Raw genomic sequence first — 24,437 nt, forward strand, 5'->3', positions numbered from 1 at the left:
AGCCAATCTCTCTCATACAATCATTGGTTTAACGTCTATGATTATGAATTGCACAAATCAAGAAACTGTGATTCAATTACTAGACGACAACACTTATTCTAGTCATTGTGAAACCAGCGATTAGCTTGGTAGGATTCGAAACCAAAACCTTGTGATAGCAAGTCCTGCCGTCTAGTTAATTGGCACAAAATGGTTTAACTTCTTTGATTATGAACTGCACAAATCAAGAAACTGTGATTCAGTAACTAGATGACAATACTGATTCTATTCATTGTGAAGTCAGCGATTAGCTTGGTAGGATTCGAACCAACATCCTTGTGATTGCCATTTGCCACCTCGGGTGTACAAAACACCATGGATCCCGTCACAGTGTGCAACAATTGTATAATTGTATAATGGTCTCTTAATACACATCAGTTGATACACAGCAGTAAATACAAATAATCAATAGTGTTGTATTCCCTTCTCATTTAAGAAGGGTAAACTACAACATGAAAGTGAAGTAGAAAAATAAACCTGACTGATTGATTATCCTTGAAGGCACTGGCCACCTTTGGTAATTGTCAAAGACCAGTCTTCTCACTTGGTGAATCTCAACATATGCATAAAATAACAAACCTGTTAAAATTTGCGAGATAATAATGAAAGAAAAAACACACTTGTCACACGAAGTTGTGTGCTTTCAGATACTTGATTTCGAGATCTTGATCAGAATCTTATTCTGAGAAAATCAAAATCAAATTCGTGGAAAATTACTTCTTTTTCGAAAACTACGCCACTTCAGAGGGAGCCGTTTCTCACAATGTTTTAAACTATCAATCTCTCCCCATTACTCGTTACCAAGTAAGTTTTATGCTTATAATTATTTTGAGTAATTACCAATAGTGTCCACTGCCTTTAAGCTACAGTCTGATTATTTGAAGGGTCAGCTTACTTTTTCTCTGGGAATCTGGAATCAGTCTGAAGGAGTTCGTAAAGTTCTTGAATGTTAGCGAGTCCAGGCATGAATATAAGAATGGCACCGTCTATGCCTCCATACAGGGGGTCTTGATCTAAGAAGCTGATCAGTTCCTGTGGTGAGAAGCAGACAACAAAAGTTAGTACAAACCGGGAATCAAGTTGGCTCAGTGGTTAACAGAGGCGTGACGGGACCGAGCAGTTAAGAGCACCGGACTCAAGCTCTGGTGTTTCTGATCAGCAGAGTGTGGGTTCGAGTCCCAGCCGTGCAATTGTGTCCTTAAGCAAGACACTTAAGTGTCCTTAAGCAAGACACTTTACCGTTGCTTCGTCCTTGGGATGGGACATAACCATGCTTCGCCCTTGGGATGGGACGTAAAGCCGTTGGTCCCATGTGTTTTGTAACTCATGTAAAAGAACCCAGTGCACTTATCGAAAAGAGAAGGGGTTCGCCCCGGTGTTCCTGGCAGTGGCTGCTGAATGCGCCGTAGCACTTTGTAAACCATTATAAGGTGCTACATATTTGGGTCTCATAATTCATCACTTCAATAACCTATCTTTCTGAAAGTTTGTATATACTCAGCGCCTTGAGTGCCTTGTTTGGAAGATACATGTACAACTTTGATATTATTACAAACAGGGGGTTCAGGTTGACTCAGTGGTTTCTTTCTCTGCCTTTCACTTCTACGGACCCTGGTTCAAAACCCTATACAAACCGGAGCCGAGCATGTAGATTGGTTTTTCACACCCCACTTCTACTGACCCGGGTTCATAACCCATCACCATGGTGCATGGTGATTGGCTTTTCAGACCCATACCTGGGCCCAATTTCATGGCTCTACTTACTGCTGAATTCTGTGCTTACAATCATCGTGGCGCCGACTTTCTCCGCTTGTTGTGTAACCTGGAGTACGCACAAGCCAAAATTCCCTGCTAACTTTGAAATAAGCTTGAAGTAAGCAAATAATTCCCTGCTTCCGCAAGCACTGTTTCTTTGAATATGGTTTTAGCAGAGCCATAAAAAAGGGCCCAGATTGCAAGTGATGCTCAGAACTGTGAGAATGATGACAAAATGATATTAAATAAGCTGAAAATCTCCTGTAAAAGGCACTGTACATGTTTGGTAATTGTCAAAGACCAGTGTTCTCAATTGGTGTATCTCAACCATATGCATAAAATAACAAACCTGTGAAAACTTGGGCTCAATTGGTCTTCTAAGTTGCGAGATAATAATGACATAAAAAAAACACCCGTGTCACACGAAGTTGTATGCTTTCAGACAGGAATAAAAGACTTCTAGCTAGAAGTCTTTTAATATTAGTGAGAAATTACCTCTTTCTCAAAAACTACGTTACTTCAGAGGGAGTCGTTTCCCACAATGTTTTATACTATCAACAGCTCTCCCAGGCTCGTTACCCAGTCAGTTTTTAAGTTAATATTTGTTTTGAGTAATTACCAAACGTGTACCTTCCCTTTAAGAGCGGACAGGCATTTATCATTTCAGGCATGTTCTTTAAACACAAACTAAACACAACGAATCTTGAATGTTTATATTCTATTTCCCTCAAGGCAACTTACCACAATTAAGTCCATGTTAATTCTGTCTTGGTTTAGTCTGGTAACAACCTGCCTTGTACGCTTACTGTAGAGGTCTGGGTCCAAACCACTCTGTTAAATGTGAAAGCAAAATATATCAAACATGAATAAGGAATAAATAGTGGCTTGGCAGACAATTCCATAAAAATACTTTCTGAAAAGTTATCTTATTCAAAATACATCAAAAATAATAAAAAATTATGTTTTGTGTGCGTTGAGTTGTGTGTGGTACTAATACTTGCAGCCAGAAATTGTGTTTCGCGTAAGTAAATTGGTTTGCATGAGGTTGTGCACCCAACATGCGAAGACAGCTGATTTTAAACAGTTCCGGCTATGCCCTTATCAGCCGTTAAAACACCCCCACGTGACATTTCTGGGGTAAATATTGAACTGGATTATACTTTCTTACCTCATCCATGACTGAGATGTCTTGTATTTCCCAGCTTACCTGGAAAAAAAAAGAAGACAAAAAAAATAAACCATATGACTTGTTAAATTCGCAGACAGTAACAAACTTTATGCGATACTTAATCACCACCCACAACTCCGAGCGATGTCTTTATGTCATATTTCTCACTCATCAAGTCATAACGTTTTATGGGTTTGGGTATTAATGGCGGTAGAAAGCTTCCTTTAACGTTTTTGATTTATGTCATTTTGAGTCGAGTTAAGTGTTGGTTCGTTGCTGTCATTTTACCACAAGTGTTTTTACACTGAGCCATTTGGTTTTTCTCCCACATTGAACAATTTTGATCTCTGGCTGTGCTCTATGGTTTATATGTGGCTGGCTACCAAAGGCGCCCCTAGCATGCCTGTGGCTCGAAGCGTTGTAGGAACATCCTTTGCAATTCAGCTTCCCAGCTGTGAGTAAGGATTATTAAAATCTCCCAAATTGTTATTAATTTTAAGTTATGAATATTGGGCTCAGTACTTAATTTCATTTAGCAGCTATGCACAACCAGTTTGCTTGTCAGCAAAAATAGTTACCAGCCAAAATACCATGCATTGAAACTCTGAACGTGGAAGATCTGTTCTCGTTTACCAGTTTTTAGTATTCAGCTTAGATCTTTGGGTAATCATGAACTACACTTACATGGACATCTCTAGACTGGCCAGCCTTGCCTGTTATAGACACAGTGGTGTGTTCTTCTTGTGTAAGAGACTCGTATCGTACTGCGTAGGGAGAGTCACCATCCAACACGTAGTTGGTGTTCTCAATCACATCTTCTACATGAAACACCTGTTAGAAAAATCAAAGCAAACAGTCACAGGTATATAAAAATAATATAATAATAATATATCATTTGCAGTACCCGCTGCTAAATATAGGACTCGGACTGCCTCTAGCCATCGGGCAACCTCGGTGGTCTAGTTGGTAAGACACTGCTCTAGAATTGCAAGGGTCGTGGGTTCGAATCCCACCCGAGTAACATGCCTGTGAGATTTTTCACAGAAATTGGGTAAGTACTGAGTATGCAGTGCTAACAGACATCGGTGTATATAGGTAAAAAAAAAAAAATGATTTTCTTTAGCCACGATGCAAATTTAACATCTATTACAGTATTAATAAGAATGTTGGTTAACAGTAACAGTCACCATGTATTTTATAAGTGGATGTTATTTCCGATAAGAACTTGTCTCTTTTGCACTACTTTATTTTTGTCCATATGATTCTGTCGTTTTTTATTGTGAGTACAGAAATAAATGTTACAATGAATTCAATACCTGTGGTGAGCGAAAGGGCCACATTTCGTAGAGCTGCTTAAGCACAGACAGTAGCTAACACAACAAAATATGCTTACCAGAATAAGGCTGGAAGCAACATTTGTTTTGCTTGAGCAGCATAAGGCCGTGTCCGAAATAAGCAATGGTCCCTGAAGGCATGAACGTGCATTGAGACACATACTAATTACACATAAGGTGAACAAAAAGGTCAGCGGGCGAGGCGAGATAAATAGTTAAAAATAGTAAAAATAAATCTCAATGCACATGCATGTCAACTTACTAAGAAATTTAAGTAGACACTTAACAACAAACAGACGAAGAGTACAAACAAAACACTGGACAAAAAAACTAAACACAACGGCTTTGCAGGTCTGCTAGTTAAGTACCGACCGAATATGGGCCCATATCTGGAACCCCGACTGCATACCTGTACTGGGAATGTCCTGCCCGGTATATTAACCACCGGGCAGTGATGGAAGTAAGCAGAAAGCTTAGCACTCTCTATGGTGGCACTCATCAGGATCACACGAAGGTCTCTCCGAACCTTGAGTAGAGTCTTCAGGATGATCAGTAAGAAGTCTGACTGTACACTGCGCTCATGTACCTAAAAAACAAAATCCACAGAAATCTAGTATTAAAAGAAGTGTAACTTTTGCCTTGTGGTTCCAATAATTCATTTTTCTGCTTCAAGTACATGGTTTGCCCTTATTTTCAACGACTAGCCAGCATAAAGCCCGGTTCATACTTCCTGCGAATGCGAATGCGATACCAATCTTGACGTCACAAATTTGCAACAAATTATTTGCAGCAGTTCAACTTTGCTCAACTCACTTGCGAATATCGCTGCGAAAGGAGGGTTGTGGCGTCACATTCACGTCAAATTCGCTTCGCATTTGCATTCGCAGGAAGTATGAACCCGGCGTAACTCATTGTTTCCCTAAACCCCAGTTTTTTCAGTGGACTATGTATAAATTGAAGGTAGGGTCATAGATTGGTGAATACATCAAAGTTGCATTACTATAAAAACACACTTGGGAGCCACTGCAACTGTTGGTATACAGCTATAGCTAAGGCACTGTCCAACTGTCTGCATCCCAAAACCAGGATGTGAATAAGATGCGAATTTGACGTCACAACTTTGTTTTCGCTGCAATATTGGCAAGAGAGTTGAGCAAAACTCAACTGCTGTGAATTATTTGTTGCGAACTTGTGACGTCAACATTCCTATCGCATTCGCATTCGCAGGAAGCATGAACCGAGCTTAAAGGCAGTGGACACTATTGGTAATTGTCAAAGACTAGCCTTCACAGTTGGTGTATCTCAACGTATGCATAAAATAACAAACCAGTGAAAATTTGAGCTCAATCGGTCAATCAAACTTGCGAGGTAATAATGAAAGAAAAAACACCCTTGTCACACAAAGTTGTGTGCGTTTAGATGGTTGATTTCGAGACCTCAAGTTCTAAATCTGAGGTCTCGAAATCAAATTCGTGGAAAATTACATCTTTCTCGAAAAATATGGCACTTCAGAGGGAGCCGTTTCTCACAATGTTTTATACCATCAACCTCTCCCCATTACTCGTCACCAAGAAAGGTTTTATGCTAATTATTATTTTGAGTAATTACCAATAGTGTCCACTGCCTTTTAAAAGATGCCATAGTAGTTATGTTGTTATTACAGACTACAAATTGCTCACCTCATCCACTATGATATGGCTGATATCCTGCAGTTTGGGATCCAGTTGTAATTTACGTAGGAGCACCCCCGTGGTACAGTAAAGTAAGCGAGTTGTATGGCATTGCTGGGACTCCATACGTATCTGATAACCACACATGGATTCCTGGAAGGAAGGGGAATGTAAAACAACACAATTTTTAATAATCAAACATTTCTAAAATATTTACTAAACTTTTTGCTTTTGAGGTTTAAAAGCCTTATTTTATTAACTTTTTTTCTTTGTTGGGAGTGTTTCAAAGATTATTACAGAATTGGTAAGAAATAAACTTGCCTAATACCTAAGATCACAGGGTAACAACAACACTACAATGTAAACTTAATGTAATTCGGGCTGGTAACCTTTTTTTTATTGATAGGCAATACTTGTCTGTGCTCAGCAAGTTTTTTTCTCTTAAAGGGTCTATGTACTTTTTCCTATAAACAAAAAACACAATGTCCACAGATTTACATTAAACTTACACAGTTTGAAGATTATGATAGTAGAAAGCTTCCCTTAAAATTTTACTAACTGAGGTGCTGTAGTTTTTGAGAAATGAGTAAAACCAATAATTTTCGTCTCAGTTTTAGCATGTAAAAACGTATTAACCAGTTATGCTATGGATTTGGTATAACATCACAACTGGAAAATGGGATTTTACATGTTAAAATAATTTCGTCTCATGAGACGAAAATTATTTTGTGACTCAAAAACTACACAACCTCAGCTAGTAATATTTGAAGGGCAGCTTTATCTTCAAACCCTGTAAGATAAAAGTAAATCTGTGGACATTTTGAAAAAGTACCCGAATCCTTTAATAGGCTTTCTTTCAGAAGCACCCCCAACTCATTAGAGATAGTCATTACATGGTGTTACCGCAAACCTTTCTATATCGTATTTCCACCATGCAAAGTTTCAAATCCTACTTAGGCTTTCTGGGCCCCGGTGTAAATTGGCTGACAAAGCTTACCTTGGTGCCGGGACCTCTCTCAGCCATTTCTTGAGAGACCCTTCTCGCTAAGCTAGTTGCTGATATCCTCCTTGGCTCTGTGCATACAATACTACTGTGACCTCCGGCTCCGGACATTATTAAATCCTGCACAATAAAAAAAAAAAAATTAAAAAAACATAATTCAAGTGTCTGCTGATGATGCGAAGGACCCCCCCCCCTCCCCTTCCCACCCGTGTATTATTACCAAATGCCTGCTGATGTGATGACTCAGTGCCTGTTTTAATAAAAAGCAATGTCATTAAAAAATCGATAAATAATTGTGTTGCGACAAAACTAAGTAAGTCCTTAGTCAGATATATCATTATGGAGAACAAGCATTTTTTCTTCTTTTTAAATTACTCGTTAGTCAGATATACGTGTATCATTATGGAGAACAAGCATTTTGTTTCTTTTTAAATTAGTCGTTAGTCAGATATACAAGTATCATCATTGGAGAACAAGCATTTTTTTTTTATATATTTTTTTTAATCGCTTGGGATTGTGCCTTTCTATCACAGCACCAAGGTTGAGGCAATTTACTTCATTATAAATCTCAAAAATTTGCCTAAATCTCACTTTTTTTCAAAAGCCTACTGTATGGCGCTATGAGCCACGATTGTTGACTTAGCGCCCTATAAATATAACGATTTATCCACTCCATCGTTACTGGTTGTTCCCCAAACCAACAACAATTGGGGTGACAGGGCTTTTTCTCATGCTGGTCCTTTACTTTGGAATAATCTGCCTCTTAATATCCGTAACATGTCCTCATAAGTTCAAAGAGGCCCTCAAAACCCACTTTTTCACAGCTGCTTTTCATTAATTTTGTGTTTCTTCCTTGCGCCATGAGCACCACTTGTGGTGGATACCGGCGCACTACAAGTGTTCATATTATTATTATTATTAATTGATTGAAATGCCAAAATGTATCTCATTTTATATTGGCAACTTCCATCCTGATAACAAGCATCAGAAAGGAGGTTAAAATGAACATTGAACAAAAAATTGTGCTGATGCATGTTCGATAAACAACTGAACTATAAACTCCTTTTTTTTTAAAGTAACGTTCTCTCATATCTCTTGGTGTTTCTACTATGCTTTTATGCTAACAATTATTTTTGAGTAATTACCAATAGTGATGAGTGCCTTTAATGAACCGGTCTATTCTAGGGTAACTTCAATTTACCTCAAGTAAAAACTGTGGAACCTGTGTGCTCTTCCCGCTCCCAGTTTCCCCTGCCACAATGACCACCGGACTGGTCTTGAGTTGATTGACGATGGCGTCACGATGCTGGTATACCGGTAGGGTTTGGCGAGATACCAACATCTTATGGTACGCTGCTGATTTCTGTCAGATGGATTTAAAGTGATTTAACACATCTCTACAAATATAATTAACTCTGTCGGTTATCATGGGCAGTTTTCATAGGACTTTTAACTTGGTTTTTGGAACCATTTGATATATGAAATATGCGATCAAACTTACTTGTGAAAAGTTCATTTCAAAAGGAAGGTGCTCTAAATTTTGTAGTAAGTAATGTGGAGCGATTATGTCCACGCAGGAGGAGTAATCTGAAATTAGAATACATTATCTGAGAAACCTCAGAATACATCATCTGAGAAACCTCAAGTTGATAATTTATTTATTTTTATTTTTCTCTATTTTATTTCTTGTTTATCCTGGGAAATCCATTCAGTAAGAAAAACTCACTGATCTCCCATGGATCCCAGCTAATAACAATCAACAGAAGTGCACATATTTTGGGGATACGTAAAACTGTTGTAATTTTCCATAACCAGTGAAATGACTCTAATTAAACAGCGTCATAACCAGTCACATGATGGACTGTAAAGATCCATTTTGGATTCCTAGATCCAAAGAGGAATTACATACATGTATATGAACAGTTCTGACTTAACGATGCTTACTTGTCTTGTCTGCATAATGGTGCGCAGAGTGTCTCCACCAACCATGTGTTTCGTACCTAACATCGAGGGCGCTTTTGATCGTTTCTGTTGGTCAGTGTTTTCCTTTACAGTCTGTAAAGGCAAAGAAATAAATTATTTTTAGAAAATCTTCTCCAAAATAAACACATCAGGGAAATATTTGATTTTTTTTTTATTACCCAACCCTGCCCGATTGACTTATTTTTAGCCAGGCAGCTTTCGAAAATATTTGAGCTATTTGAACTCCGCACAAAAGCACAAAATGTTTTCCACATGCTACTTATTTCCAAAGCTTTGCACTTTTGACAGGAACCCACTTCCCTAAAGACATATCATGGCGACCACCTACTTCTGGGGCTGAAACAGGGTAAACCCTCTTCACAGTCCGTAAGTAGGCATGGGTATCATCTGCCAGGAGCATGGCTGGTTGAGCAGAATGCAATACCTTCCTGACTTGTTTACAAAGCAATTCTGGTTATAAGTGCCTTGCTCAATGGCACAAGTGTCATGACCGGGATTCGAACCCAGACTGCTGACAACACCAACGGCCATGACCACCCCTTATAAATTTCACTTACCACATTCCCAGCATGATCTTCCCACGAGTCTTCAATGTCCTCATCACTGTCTCCTTTACCCTGGTCAGTGAAGGCCCCCTCTGTCTGTGATTGCAACTTGAGTTTCTTCAGGAGCTGTGAGACAAACTGGTCTCTTGGCTTCAGGATAAGAAAAAAGGGATGTTATTTTGATGGTGAAAAAGATACAAATGACAGTATTGGTCATTTTGACTTTATCCTACAGTTGAAGACTTGGAAATACCAATAGCACATCGCAAGCACACTTGTTTATAGGTTTCTTCAGGCTTGCTAGACACAGTGATAAAGTTCCTTAATTATGCAGCCGTTTTGTTACTAGAAATATTTCGAAACAAATTTCTATTGTTTTTACTACCATGTCATTCTGGTAATGAAACAAATTAAAAGACTCCTCAAGTTAAAAGACTTCTTAAGTGCCTTGCACTGTTTTTACAAACTTATTGAGTTGAAACAAACTGAAATGAACTGATATGAACTGAACATTGAAATGTGTATGCATGAGGATACCTGTGGAGAGAAGAAGGTGATAAAAACATTTCATTCTTAGGTGTTTTTTTTTTTTTTTTTTTTTTTGTTGGTTAACAAAAAAACCAGGATATTACGTTATAAACGGAGAAATCACATTCCTGAAAATAACACCCGGCTTATACTCATTGTTTGTACCTTATTTTCTTCAATCTTGACTTCCTCCTTAGCTTTGTTTTCTGCATCTCTCCACTCAAGCCATACATCCCTGTAAGGAGGTGGTAGTAGTTGATGGATGGACTGTGCAGAAAAACATAGAAAGATCAGTAAAGGTAAAGTATACCTTTGATATTCACAACAGTTCAATTGTTTGAAACCTATATAAAATTTATATAGGTTTATAATGTAGATGTATCTCGCAACTTTGATGACCGATTGAGCTCAAATTTTTACAGGTTTGTTATTTTATGCATATGTTGAGATACACCAAGTGAGAAAACTGGTCTTTGGTAATTACCAAAAGTGCCCAGTGTCTTTAAACTAACATCTGAAAATCTAATTTATAAAAGTGGTCGTGTCTTTGAGATATTGTCGAAAATTCCGAAGCATTTCATTATGCCCATGCAGGAGGAATAATCCCCAATAGGAATACACAATCTGAGAAATGTTTTGCATTGATGCTTCTCAGATTCAAATTTTGGGGCATAGAGACTGATATCTGTTAAGGTAACCACATTACATTGAAGTGAACTGTTTTTCAAAATGCTGTATACTATCAAACAGCTTCAGGCTTCTCACCAATAGTTTGTAATGCCATTAATTTAACTGTTATCAAAACATACACCTGCCCTTTAATGCAATAGGACATGTAGGACAATGCTACAAGCGTCTTCAAGTTGGGGGTTATTATCAGAAACCACTGCAATGGCAGCATCTCTTGGCTCTATGATCTTTTTGTCATGTTAAGTCCCGTGGTTAAAGCACCTAGGTCTAGTCCTCCTACACTTGGTAACAATTTCCTGTCATTTTAAAGAGTAGTTTAAAGGTAGTGGACACTATTTGTTATTACTCCAAATAATTATTATCGTAAAACCTTTCTTGATTACAAGTAATGGGGAGAGGTTGATAGTAAAAAACATTGTGAGAAACAGCTCCCTCTGAAGTGACGTAGTTTTCGAGAAAGAAGTAATTTTCCACGAATTTGATTTCGAGACCTCATATTTAGAATTTGAGCTCTTGAAATCATGCATCTGAACGCACACAACTTCGTGTGACCACGGTGCAACAAGGGTGTCTTTTTCTTTCATTAATATCTCGCAACTTCGGCGACCGATTGAGCTCAAATTTTCACAGGTTTGTTATTTTATGCATAACAAATTATATTGAGATACACCAACTGTGAAGACTAGTCTTTGACAATTACCAATAGTGTCCAGTGTCTTTAAGAGTTGTGTGTTTTTTTTATAGCTTTTGCACTTGTCCAGAACTAAAAAAAAAAAATGATTTTCAATATTCAAAGGAACAAGCAAGCCAGATTAATCGGAGTGAACTTTGACTGGACCTCAAGTGTTTTAAGTGGCACTTGTAAAAGGACACCCGAAAAACATGTAGTCTTACCGCTGTTTTAGCAAGGTTCCAGAGAGCTAAGACACTAGCTAGATGCTGAGCTTCCATTGAGTTCTCTGTTAAAATCTCTGGACATACAACCAATGGAGGATCCTTCTTACGGTCGACGGTTAACCTGAGGGGGAATTAAAAAAACAATGAAACTTGACGGATACGCACACTTGGGAGATGTTTCTTGCCCATTGAAGCAAACCCTAGTTTGACAAAAAAAAAGGTGAATATCACAAAGCACTGTTTTCAGGAGATTCGCGTAATACATTATACATGCTAAATTGGTTTTTGTTTCACTTACACACAAAAATTTTTTGTGCAATTGTTTTACTCAACATGCTCATCTCTCAAAAACTACATCACTTCATCATTAAGTTTAAATCTTGTAAGTTTAAAGGCAGTGGACACTATTGGTAATTACTCAAAATAGTTATTAGCAATAAACCTCATTGGGTAATGAGTAATGGGGAGAGGTTGATAGTATAAAACGTTGTGAGAAACTGCTCCCTCTGAAGTAAAGTAGTTTTCAAGAATGAAGTGATTTTCCACGAGTTTGATTGCAAGACCTCAGATTTAGAATTGGAGGTCTCGAAGTCAAGCATCTGAAAGCACACAACTTCGTGTGACAATGGTGTTTTTTCCTTTCATTATTATCTCGCAACTTCGACGACCGAATGAGCTCAAATTTTCACAGGTGTGTTATTTTATGTGAGAAGACTAGTCTTTGACAATTAACAATAGTGTCCACTGTCTTTAATGTAAATCTGTGGCATTTGTGTCGTACAAAAAGTTCCCAAACCCCTTTAATCCTTACTTGCACTTCCAGTTTCCCCTGACCTCTTTCTTGTGATACTTTGGAGCAGCAGAGTTTGGAATATTTTTTCGGCACCAGTCGATCAGGAACTGCTTTGGCGACTTCGCTGTCCAGTTTTTCTGACTGTAGGCGAAGCTTCGTATGTCATCCTGTGGGACAGTGGTGTTTGATGCTGCTGAAAAAACACAGAGACAAATAATTCTCATTTAATAGTATAGTGCCTGCGTTGGACAGAGCAAACACATATTTGTTTCTGCTTCAACACAGTTACTTTTTAAAAACTCTGCTGATTGCTAGATAATGACACTCCACCCATGATGCACTCCCCCCCCCCACCCCCATTTTTTAAGGCCAGTTCTGCAAGTGTTCAAAATCATTTCTTTCAGTCTAACCTGTTTTCTTGGATGAATCCACTTCCTCGGCAAATAGATTAAACATCCCCTCGTCTTCAACCTCATCGTCCTTCTTCTTCTTTGGTTTCTTCTTCTTGACTGGAGCAAAGACAACTCCTCCATCTGCACCGTCTTGAGACTGGTCCCTCTCTAGACTTTCTATCTTGACTCTTGGGTCAAAGTCAGGGTGCTTCTCCACCTTTGTAAGGTCTGGAGAAATGTAAAATGATTATATGTTTCAAGTTGGTTTTGTTAAGTAAAGTTTGTCCAAAAGTGAGAACAAAAGATGGAGCTATTTAACCATGTTGAACATAGCAACTACCTTGTATCTGTGCTTTTGAATTATGTGCATTAACCCCCTTTCCCATAGACTTTAAGACTTTCCAATAGCAGTGCCCTTTACAAAAATTTAAATGGCCTTGCCCTCTTGAAGATGAAATTCCAAGTACGTAAGACTGTGGAATATCATTGTAGTTGTGTGTCTTGAGAACATTGTTGTGTTTATGGATCTCAACATCTTCTCTAAAGCGACCAGTTGAAACTTATTAATGTTGGTTTTTACCCATACACCCATGTGCGTTAGCATTGTATACTCAGAACTTTCCAGAGTCCTGTGAAAAAATATCACAGGCACATTACTCTGGTGGGTTTCGAACCCGCGACCCTTGAAATTCTAGAGCAGTGTCTTTCCAACTAGACTACCGAGATTGCCCGGTAGCTAGAGGCAGTTCAAATCCTATGTTTTGGCGGCGGGTACTGCAACGGTATAAGAGATGTTAAATTATAATAACTTTGAATTTTACCCATACACCGATGTGTGTTAGCACTTTATAAAATGTACTCAGTACTTTCCCGAGTCTTGTGAACACTGCGTAAACTTGGGTTTAAGCTTGTTCCCAATCAATGACATGGTCTAGAGAGAGTGTTCGGCAAAGGCAGACTTGTCATATTCCTCTCCGCAGCCATAGGCTTTGTCTCAGGGTACTTGTCGTTGGATAAATGGATACATGTAGGTCCATTGGGGGAGAGAGGTGGGGAGGGGGGAGGGGGTTGCTGGTGACTAGCAGGAACCAAAGAAGCAAAACCTATACCCCAAACCTTTCTAGATACTCAAAATATTTTGCATAATTTTAAGGACACACAATGAGGCCGAAACAGCTTAGATTGAAACTAACCTCTTGCTAGTCTGGCAATCTCCTTGCCAGTCTGAGTCTGCATGACCTTGTTGCCTTCTTCCTTTGCTTGACCGGCTGCCATCTTAGCATCCATGAGTTTGGCCATCAGAGCCAGGTATCGCTCCGTCTAGACAAATAGGACGAAAAGTGTACATTCCATAAAGCTGACATTGTTGCAAATGCAACTGGTTCCCAACTCATTTGTAGCTCATCAAAATTATTTGCTAAGCAGTACTTTCAACTTAACAGCTTTATGAAATGGGAGACTTTTAGACGGTCCTTTTCCACAGGATTTGCCTGTAGTGCGCATGCTCAGACCTAAGCGCGCATTACTTAGCATGAGCACGCACGCTCAAAGCCAAAAAAAGGACCAGTATGTCTGCTGATGCCAGCGTCTCAAAAGTTTGCCATTGGTCCCAGACTAGGGCTTGAATCTGGTGTTCTTATCAACTTGGCCACTACGAGCCATTGAGGATTAATACATAATGTATTTCTACCTCAGGGCAATGACCGCTATGAACTTACTGGGTCAACCTCCTCCTGTTGGATGGATTCTGGTGTCTTATCCTCTTCCTCATCCTCACTGTATGCCTCAGCGTATTGCAAGATCCAGTTCTTTACATTCACCTTTGGGTCTTTCTGGCTTTCCTCCTTCACAAATCAAAGTGAGAACAAGCATTTTATTTAGCATAGATATGTCTTAAAGGCAGTGGACAGTATTGGTAATTACTCAAAATAATTATAAGCAAAAAAAAAACCTTACTTGGTACTGAGTAATTGGGAGCTGTTGATAGTACAAAACATTGTGAGAAGCGGCTCCTTCTGAAGTAACAGAGTTTTCAAGAAAGAAGTAACTTTCCACTTATTTGATTGTGAGACCTCAGACTTTGAATTTGAGGTCTCGAAATCAAGCATCTGAATACACAACTTCGTGTGACAAGGGTGTTTTTTCTTATATTAACATCTCGCAAATTCGACGACTGTTTGAGCTCAAATTTTCACAGGCTTTTATGCATATATTGAGATACACCAAGTGAGAAGACTGGTCTTTGACAATTACCAATAGTGTCAAGTGTCTTTAAAGGGTTTGAGTACGTTAAATACGGCACAAAACACAAACGTCCACAGACTTACATACACAGAAAGCTACCTTTAAAATATTACTTGCTGAGGTGCTGCTGTTTTTGAGAAATGAGTAAAACAATTTCATAAAAATAATTCTAATTTCAGTGAGACAAAATTTATTTTAGCAAGTACAATGGATTTACGCGACTCTCCTGAAAACATTGCTCTGTGATTTTCAGGTTTTTCACATACATCTTCATTGACAGTGAGTCGGGATTCATGTCATGGCCAACAACTTGATCTACAAAAGTACTTTAATAGGAAATGCATTTTCAGTTTGAAGGACAAAACATTTTTCAGACATACCACTTTCACAACTACCCACACAAAACCTTTTGTAGAAAACTTTTGATGACAATAATTGTTTTCATGGCAATATTAGATTTGAAAGAACAACAGTACGTCAGCCACTTCAACTGAAAAATCTTGAAGTCTATGGAAATTTTTTAAGGGGCCAGCAGCAGCAGCAGCAGCAGCAGCAGCAGCAAGGCCAATACCAGGATAATAAGTGGAACTGTCATGGCCGAGCAGTTAAGAGAACCAAATTCAAACTATGGTGTTCAGCAGAGTGTGGGGTCGAGTCCCAGTCATGACACTTATGTCCTTAAGCAAGACACTAAACCATTGCTCCGCCCTTCGGATGGGATGTAAAGCCGTTGGTCCCATGTGTTGTGTAAACGCATGTAAAAGAACCCAGTGCACCTATCGAAAAGAGAAGGGGTTTGTCCCAGTGTTCCTGGCTGGATTGGCAGCATATTGCGCCACAGCACCTTGTAAACCATTGCATGGTGCTAAGGATTAGGTCTAATATCTCAAACTTCATCCCACTCCTTGCAGTAATAATACCTGGCGCTTTCCTTTGGCAAAAGGCGCGTTATAAATACAATTATTTTTACTATTATTATTATAATATGGCCTTCATGTAACCCTAGGCCAGCACCTTTCAGTATCGAAAACAAGCTCTTTGCTCTATAAACTCATACCTGCACTGGTTTCTTTTCCTTTTTCCTTTGTTTTCCACCTTCTCTTTTTCCAGCCTGGTCTTCCATAAATGTTTTCCTGACCTTATCCTTCATTTCCTGTCTATCTTCCTCGAGGAAAGTACCGGCAAACCCTGCTGGGAGCTCGTCTGACATGAGTGAAGAATACACAGTGTTTTAGGTATGGTTTTAGAAAAGGGGTAACTCTTAAAGGCACTGGACACTATTGGTAATTGTCAAAGACCGGTCTTCTCACTTGGTGTATCTCAGCGTATGCATAAAATACATGTAACAAACCTGTGAAAATTTGAGCTCAATCGGTCATCGAAGTTGCAAGACAATAATGGGAGGAAAAAAAACCCTTGTCATAGAAAGTTGTGCGCTTTCAGACATGTCAGATGCTTGATTTCGAGACCTCAAAATCTAATTCTGAGGTCTTGAAATCAAATTCAAATATTTTAGTGAGAAATTTCTTCTTTCTCGAAAACTACGTTACTTCAGAGGGAGCTGTTTCTCACAAAGTCTTATCAACAGCTCTGCATTGCTTGTTACCAAGTAACTTTTTATGCTAACACTTATTTTGAGTAATTTACCAATAGTGGTCCAGTGCCTTTAATCACAAGATGCACCAGTGCACAATCTATACAAGGGAAGTTGACAGTTTTGCACTGACACACAATAAAATAACATAACATAACATGACAATTAAAATTTATAAAGCGCTATTCCATCAAGATCATAGCGCACTACAAAGAAATTAACTTGGAAAAAGGTGAGTCTTAAGGACTTTACAAAAAGCAGATAGAGTATTAGACTCCCTAATGGCAGTTGGGAAATTGTTCCAAATCATTGGCCCAGCCACACTGAAAGCCTTCTGACCTAGAACTTCGTTTGCCCGGGGAACATTCAAGCGAGTGATGTCAAGTGTGGACCGAAGAAATCGTAGAGGAGTGTAATGTGACAGTAAAGTGGTAATATAATGAGGTGTAGTTTTGTTAAAGCATTTAAAAACGAGAAGAGCAATCTTTAAATGGATTCTTTCTCTAATTGGTAGCTAATGAATGTCCCTAAGTGATGGGGTAATATACAAATATAACATGGTTTATTTCGGGTGACTAGTCGACATTCCCGAGGTATTGAAATAGTTCCCTCGGCTTCGCCTCGGGAACTAGTTTGTCAACTTCCAATACTGAGTGGAGCTCATCGACTAGTCACCCGAAATAAACCATGTTATATTTGTTTTAGTATACTTTATACATATTCAGTTACTGGAACATGAGTTTTGAGGAACATGAGTTTTGAGCAAGAGAAAATGATTACTACTGTGAAACAAAATGCACATGATAAGTTTGTTCATGTGTTGGATGTCGCTTAGAGAGCGCTGTTCGTGTGTGTATACAAAACGGTGCCACGATCAATAGCGCCCGGGGATGACGTCGCGCAAGGGTAGTGCGCATGACAAGTAGAATAGCTCCCGGGAAACTATACATGTATTACTTGTCGTGCACATTTACCACTTGCATGAATACTCACGTGCGCGCTTGGTAGTTAGCAAAATTAACACCTGGCACGTGATGATGAGTGGACCAATGAGAACTTGACTCTCTGTCATGAATATGTATGAGGTGTAGTAATATGTAATATAAATATCTTAACCAATACATACTGTCCGGTAGGTTGAGGCACAACCAATCGAGAGCCGAGTGTAGGTCTCCTCCTTGGACGAGGTTATTACTCATCGCCGCGGTGATCTGGTCATGCGTGAAACCCACCACAGCCAAAGCCATGTAAAGATCCTACAGATGAAAAAAACAACTCATTGCATCATAATAACTAGTTCTTATATAGGCCTAGAGGGCATTTTACAATAACCGTATCAATGCGCTTTGCATTATTGCCCTGGTCATTGGGCCAATAACATTCCTTTAATCTTTCTCAGCTGCCTGGCGGTACACAGCCCGAGCTGCCGTCAGTCGGGCGCTAAGAGGGCTTTTTCAAACACAATATCAACCTCGACATTCATAGCAGGTACCCATTGATTCTCATTGGTTCCTTTCTTTTCTTTTCATCGCTTCTCTTTCCCTTGGTGAAGAGAAGCGATTGTAGTAAAGCATCTTGCTCATCAAGGACACATGTGTCACGACCAAGATTCAAACGGAAACCCACCCTCTGATGAATTAACCCACCGGAACTTAAAATTTATGCTCTTAACTGCTTGGCCACTACACCCTAAACATCAAATGAATCAAGGTTACAAATGACTTAGTTAAACAAAAAATTATCACATCTTGTGCTGTTGAAAACACCAAATTGGTTCAATGCAAAAACAGAATGCGGCGTGTTGTCGCCGAGTGGTCAAGTTCACCGGACCCAAGCTCTGGTGTTGTCAGCAGCAGAGTGTGGGTTCCATACCTGGTAATGACACTTTCCAGCAGTCTTGTGATTTTCAATTCCATGGGTTCTGACTGGGACCCCGTACAACGATATTGGAAAAATATGAGACCGCCAACATAGATAGTGATAGATTGCTCAGTTGGTAGAGTATCGGCACATTTTCAAGAGGGTGGAGCAAACTTGGAATTACATGCAGGTCACGAAGGCTATTGCCTGCATTGCCCCTGGTGTTGCCTTGGTGTCCTTCAAAAGTTTCTCATTGACTTTAAGATTTTCCAATGAAAGTGCCCTGTGCAAAACTAAAATAGCCTTGCCTTTTTGAAGATGAAATTCTAGGTGTGGTCGAGGTTCAAATCCACTCTATATTTTTTTGCATCAATCCAAACTTAAAAGGATTTGGGTACTTTTTCAAAATGTCCATAGATTCACATTAAACTTACAGGGTTTGAAGATAATGATAGTGGAAAGCTTCCCTTCAAATATTACTTACTGAGGTGCTGTAGTTTTTGAGTAAAACAATGTCATGAAAATACGTTTGTAAATTATTTTCATGACATTGTTTTACTCATTTCCCCAAAACTACAGCACCTCAGCACGTAATATTTTCAGGGAAGCTTTCTACTATCATTATCTTCAAACTGTGTAAGTTGAGTGTAAATCTGTGGACATTGTGTTTTTTGTCCTACAAAAGTTACATAGACCCTTTAAGGAAACTTACTGTCAGCTTCTTGGCAGACATCTTCTTAGAGACAATTCCTTGCTGTTTGGAGGTCTTCTGCTGTTTAAGAATCTCCTCCAATATTGCTTTCTCTAAATCGGCTGGTAAGGAAACCTTAATAACCTTCTTGTCATTGGGTTTAACTGCATCCGCACTGCCATCGGGCTCTTGAAATCTGTAGTTCTTTTGAACTGTGGCTAGACAAAGTAAAAGATTGGAAATCATCAAAAGTCAATTGAGTAAGATTTGTCTGAAAGCACTAAAATCAGTCACTCAGTGATGTAGTTGCGATAACGTAACCCTCCCCCTGACGGCCGCCAGGCCGGAGGGTTACGAGATTCTTTTGAGCGGCAAATGACAATCTGTTCCAACACGTATAATTTCGACAGCTAGTCAACAGATTTGCCCCATTTTTACCATTTTCAAAAATCATGACACAAATTCTAAGGGCACGAACTTAATCCTCAATGTCTAATGAACACTCAAAACACCATTGAGAAAATATTTTTGAAGAAAAAGGACAAAAACTTACCAGATCCCGGAGCGAATTCCGAGGTTTATATTTTGAACTTGTCGCATCGCTTTGCAAAAATTACGCTTTATTTTGTTGTTGGACTAAACCATTCTGCGAAAGGGGTGTTACAAGGCAGTGCGTGCGCGCTGTCCTTTTACATTGCCCGCCGTTCACTCATCTGCATGGCATGGCGTGCACGAGCTGCAGCACTGCAACATTGTTTCACATAATGGTTTAGTCCAACAACAACATAAAGGGTTTGCAAAGCGATGCGACAAGTTCAAAGTATAAACCTGGGAATTCGCTCCCGGATGTGGTAAGTTTTTGTCCTTTTTCTTCAAAAATATTTTCTCAATGGTGTTTTGTTTAGTGTTCATTAGACATTGAGGATTAAGTTCGTGCCCTTAGAATTTGTGTCATGATTTTTGAAAGTGGTAAAAATGGGGCAAATCTGGTGACTAGCTGTCAAAATTATACGTGTTGGACCAGATTGTCATTTGCCTCTCAAAATAATCTCGTAACCCTTCGGCCTAGCGGCCGTCGGGAGGATGGTTACGTTATCGCAACTATCAGTGATGCTGATGTCGCTTCAACATTCTATTTATTTAACCCTGTTTAAATACAGAATACAGGGTTTAAATGGAGATACTCAATTTATCAAGTCTGTTAGTCTATGAGAATCACACAAAACATATTATTCGAGTCACATGCTTTGGCAAAGAAATTGCTGGCATATGGAAATCTCCCCCACCCAATCAGCAATCTCCCCCACACCACGTCAATGTCTGCCCAATGCCATTTTTGTCGGTACAACAGAGATTAGTCGAGAAAAGAGTAAACCATTGAATTGTATTGAATGATGGGGAACAAGAACATGATCATGAAGATGACTTTTTATAGCTCCCTCCATCATGTCCATAAAATCGATGGACCATATGGTTATATTAGCCCCACTTGTGTGGCCAAGGATAGGATTCAGCTAGCCTTGGCCACACAAGTGGGGCTACAATAAACGGTTATTTTGTTAGGGTCGCACTAAATACCGACAACTCACGACCCCTGACGACAACTCACGACAAAAATTTTTAAATGCACTTTAACAGAACATTTGAACATAAGTCAACCGTTAAATATATGCACAAGAGTCATATGCACCCAAATCACTTTCAAACTGTTGAAAAAATTGTATTTTTAACTGTACAAAAGGTGTTTTTTTACTCCTAATTTAGAAACGAACAGTAATATCCGCCATGTTGTCTTTCAACGCACTTGGACGATTCTATTATACCGCAGGGGTGATAAAATATGCAAGATGACTATTGGATAACTTTCCATATGGCGCCACCACTTTTTCACTCATTTTTACACAAAGGGATATATCAATCAGGTTAATTAGATACTATATTATTTTATTTCGAATGAAAAAGTGGTGGCGCCATACGGAAACTTTTCCTGACTATTTACCTTTTTTAAACATGTATTTCATGGAGTTTAAAACAATATTATATTTAAGTTTCCCCTTTTAATTTTACCTTCGAATTCCAGAGTGGCGGCTTAGTAATTAGTTACTAACATTAACAAGAAAGAAAAACGAAAAAATTAAACTCGGCCCTCAGAAACTACCTCGCCCCCTACGGTGTAATAGAATCGTCCAAGTACGTCGAAAGACAGTATGGCGAATATTTCCGTTCGTTACTAAATTCGGGGTAAAAACCACCTTTTTTACAGTTAAAATTACAATTTTTTCAACAGTTTGAAAGTGATTTAGATGCATATGACTCTTGTGCACATATTTAACGGTTGAATTACGTTCAAATGTTCTGTTAAACTTGTTATTAAAGTGCATTTAAAAATTGTTGTCGTGAGTTGTCGGTATTTAGTGCAACCGTTATGTTGTTATGACTTATGGAAGATGTTTTTGTACGAACCTGTTTTTGCATCACTCCCGCCTTCCACATTCTTCTTGCTAGGAACACTTACGGATGCAATTGGTTTCGGGGCTTTATTCTTCTTTTTCCCCATGTTGATCAAAATCTGAATGTCAACAAAGTAAACAAGATCTCATGTCATAACAAAACCTTCTTTAGTCCTATTTAATGTGCAAAAGCCTACACGTCGGTTCACTCAATGGAGGCTGCCATCTTATGTGTGGGCTTTTGGTGACACTAGGTGGCAGCAGACTTACCATGACCCGCTCTAACGAAATAAGGATTGTCTAGTGAATTTCACTTTTGCATTTTTCATAATAATCCAAACAAACAAATCTTAATATTTTAAATGAAATAAAAATCAAGACCATACGACCTTCCTGTCTGAAATAATGTGGAATTTTCGACGACCTTGATGCTTAATTTTACGACCCGTTTTGGAAAACACAAACTCCAGAAAAATTAATTTGAAAAAACGCGACGTCTCACACACTCATTAAAATAATATTAATATTTGTTTACGATAATGAAAACATCAATTTTTAACCCCCCGTAGTCAGGCAAACAAAATTACCAAAATGAACAAACAACTCAACGAGAAGTTAGATTATAATGTGTAGACAATTTCAACAATAAGTTTGACAATGTTTACCTGAAATTTTAGAGTCATTTGCGTTGATATTTCCAACTTGAAATGCGAGTTTTGTTCCGTCAAGTCAAAACATAGTAAAGACAGCTGTTACTCAGCGCATAGCATCAACCCCCACGGGTATACTCGGCTTGAAGACCCGATTTCACGAAGCGCTGCGACGCGTTGCAAGTGCAAGTTGCGACCGGTTACACGTCGTAAGTTGCGATGCGTATGAAATCGATTTCATCAAAGTTACGATGCGTTGGATGCGTCGCAAGTTCCTTGACAACGAGGAAGAACACGTCGTAAGTTACGAAAACCCATGGGTCGTCGTAAGAATGCTAGGTTTCATTTGTTTACGCACAAAATGCATGAAAGAACATAACAATTACCACACGTAACTTCCGTGAACCAATCGGGAAGATACTAGACAACAAAATGGAAATTTACCCTCCCCACAAAAAAAAAAAAAAGGACGGGTAAAAGAAAAGAAAACAAACACACGCATAACAAACGAACACACACAAACTAAAACAACTAAACAAATAAATAATTATAACCCCCCCCCCCAAAAAAAAAAAAAAAACCTAAACACTAGTCCGAAACGGTGTAGTGTCTGCCATCTTGAATGAACTATAACACACGACTGTTTCATGACCAAGTTGTACACAACATAAAACAGCCGAAGAACTTTAGCAGTTCATCCTCGTCCAAAGGGTTGTTTTTATTAAGAGTGAAAATAGTTTGTATTGCGACTCGTCGCGCTTACGACGTGTTTGGTGAAATGTATTGTGGAGCTCGTAGCAGCCGCGACGTGTCTTAGGTCTGCGACGCATCGAAAACCCTACGATGCGTCGCTACTTGCGATGAGTTTCGTGAAATCGGGGGCCGGGTGCGTTCCACTCGCGCAAACGTTGCCAACAGTTGCGCACGAGTCGTTTGCGCGAGTGGAACGCACCCCCGGGTCGGGCGATCGGACTCTCACGCTGCATCGCTCGCAACTGTTCGCGCAAACGTTTTTTTATCGTTTGAACGATTGGTGCGTATACGCGATGTCAATGTGGCGGCGCCCTGAAATGAAGATGGCGCGCACCATACGTAGGTTTTTTTTAAACTTCGTTTTTGCTGCAATAGTCCTCTTTTTGACATCATTACATCAACTAATTTTGTTATTAACTTTGTTATTCCAAATCTGCATTATCATCCACCAAAAATACAATGTAATTATGTTTGTGACAAAGAAATAATACCGTATGCTTGTCCGCCATTTTAAAAATCACTCGCCAACACCTCCGAAGTATGTTCGCCTAAAGTTGCCAACGTTCGCCAACGGTGGCGGCGAACAACTCGTTCCACTTGAAATTGTTGGCGAACGTGCGCAACTGTTGGCAACGTTTGCGCGAGTGGAACGCACCCCAGGGTTTGCGTTTGGTGACCTTTGAACCCCTTTCAGTGTTGACACATGTTTTTGGTGGCTATATTTAGACACCTCTAATCTTTGGCTTTCCAATGGTACTCTTGGTGGCGCTATGCAAGTTGTGTGAAAAGTTTTGCGACGCTCGCCAAATTTGGTGTTTTCAATTAATGTTCGCTGTCTGTCCCGTGGGATTTGGAACATTTTTGGATAATTACGTCGAGAACATGGCTCAGAAATCGTCTGTTTTTACATCTTTAGTAATCTTTTGACAAAAAGGTAAGACCATAGTAAGTTTAATCAAGATTTAGGCAACCTAAAAGTGTAAAAATTAAAAAATTCAATAATTTTCAATAATTGTTTGTTATGATTATGTTCGGTGTCAAATTGCACGAAATGAGACTTTACTAGACATTCCTCAATCCGTTAGAGCGGGTCACCGAAGTTGTTCTTGGAATAAACTATAAGCCGACGCATGGCCAGTCTAGCTCTGGGAGAAATCATCACGTGGAGCGAAGTGCACTGGAATTATCGCTCCTCAAGAAGGTTCTACCAAAAATTATTATAGCGCCGCAAGGAAGGCGCAAGATGCGGAACTCGGGCTGGAATGTGAAATCCCACTGGACGCCATTTCGGCAAGTAACTATTTTGATACAACAATAGACCTGTGCAGATCAGTGCAGACAATGACCATTCCTATCAAAGGGATTCACTTGCTGAAATGGCGCCCATGCGTATTTCAC

At 39.2% G+C, this 24,437-nt stretch overlaps 1 protein-coding gene across 1 annotated transcript in view; it reads right to left on the minus strand.

Moving 5' to 3' along the window:
* LOC117288339 (ATP-dependent RNA helicase DHX29-like) overlaps nucleotides 1-22,900 on the minus strand; it is a 40,251-nt gene extending 17,351 nt beyond the window's left edge. Inside the window, exons 1-21 of the mRNA XM_033769158.1 lie at nucleotides 22,868-22,900; nucleotides 21,650-21,755; nucleotides 19,208-19,404; nucleotides 17,762-17,891; nucleotides 16,099-16,244; nucleotides 14,516-14,641; nucleotides 13,991-14,117; nucleotides 12,816-13,025; nucleotides 12,424-12,598; nucleotides 11,610-11,733; nucleotides 10,191-10,292; nucleotides 9,510-9,647; nucleotides 8,914-9,024; nucleotides 8,171-8,332; nucleotides 6,964-7,089; nucleotides 5,976-6,119; nucleotides 4,706-4,882; nucleotides 3,647-3,793; nucleotides 2,963-3,001; nucleotides 2,536-2,625; nucleotides 935-1,071 (exon numbers count right to left, since the gene is read on the minus strand). Of these exons, the coding sequence (XP_033625049.1) occupies nucleotides 935-1,071; nucleotides 2,536-2,625; nucleotides 2,963-3,001; nucleotides 3,647-3,793; nucleotides 4,706-4,882; nucleotides 5,976-6,119; nucleotides 6,964-7,089; nucleotides 8,171-8,332; nucleotides 8,914-9,024; nucleotides 9,510-9,647; nucleotides 10,191-10,292; nucleotides 11,610-11,733; nucleotides 12,424-12,598; nucleotides 12,816-13,025; nucleotides 13,991-14,117; nucleotides 14,516-14,641; nucleotides 16,099-16,244; nucleotides 17,762-17,891; nucleotides 19,208-19,404; nucleotides 21,650-21,743 (2,702 nt within the window). The 5' untranslated portion in view covers nucleotides 21,744-21,755; nucleotides 22,868-22,900. The remainder of the gene's footprint in view (nucleotides 1-934; nucleotides 1,072-2,535; nucleotides 2,626-2,962; nucleotides 3,002-3,646; nucleotides 3,794-4,705; nucleotides 4,883-5,975; nucleotides 6,120-6,963; nucleotides 7,090-8,170; nucleotides 8,333-8,913; nucleotides 9,025-9,509; nucleotides 9,648-10,190; nucleotides 10,293-11,609; nucleotides 11,734-12,423; nucleotides 12,599-12,815; nucleotides 13,026-13,990; nucleotides 14,118-14,515; nucleotides 14,642-16,098; nucleotides 16,245-17,761; nucleotides 17,892-19,207; nucleotides 19,405-21,649; nucleotides 21,756-22,867) is intronic.
* Between the last annotated feature and the right edge of the window lie 1,537 nt (nucleotides 22,901-24,437).

This window comes from Asterias rubens, chromosome 3, assembly GCF_902459465.1.
Source record: "Asterias rubens chromosome 3, eAstRub1.3, whole genome shotgun sequence".
NCBI classification, from domain to species: Eukaryota; Metazoa; Echinodermata; class Asteroidea; order Forcipulatida; family Asteriidae; genus Asterias; species Asterias rubens.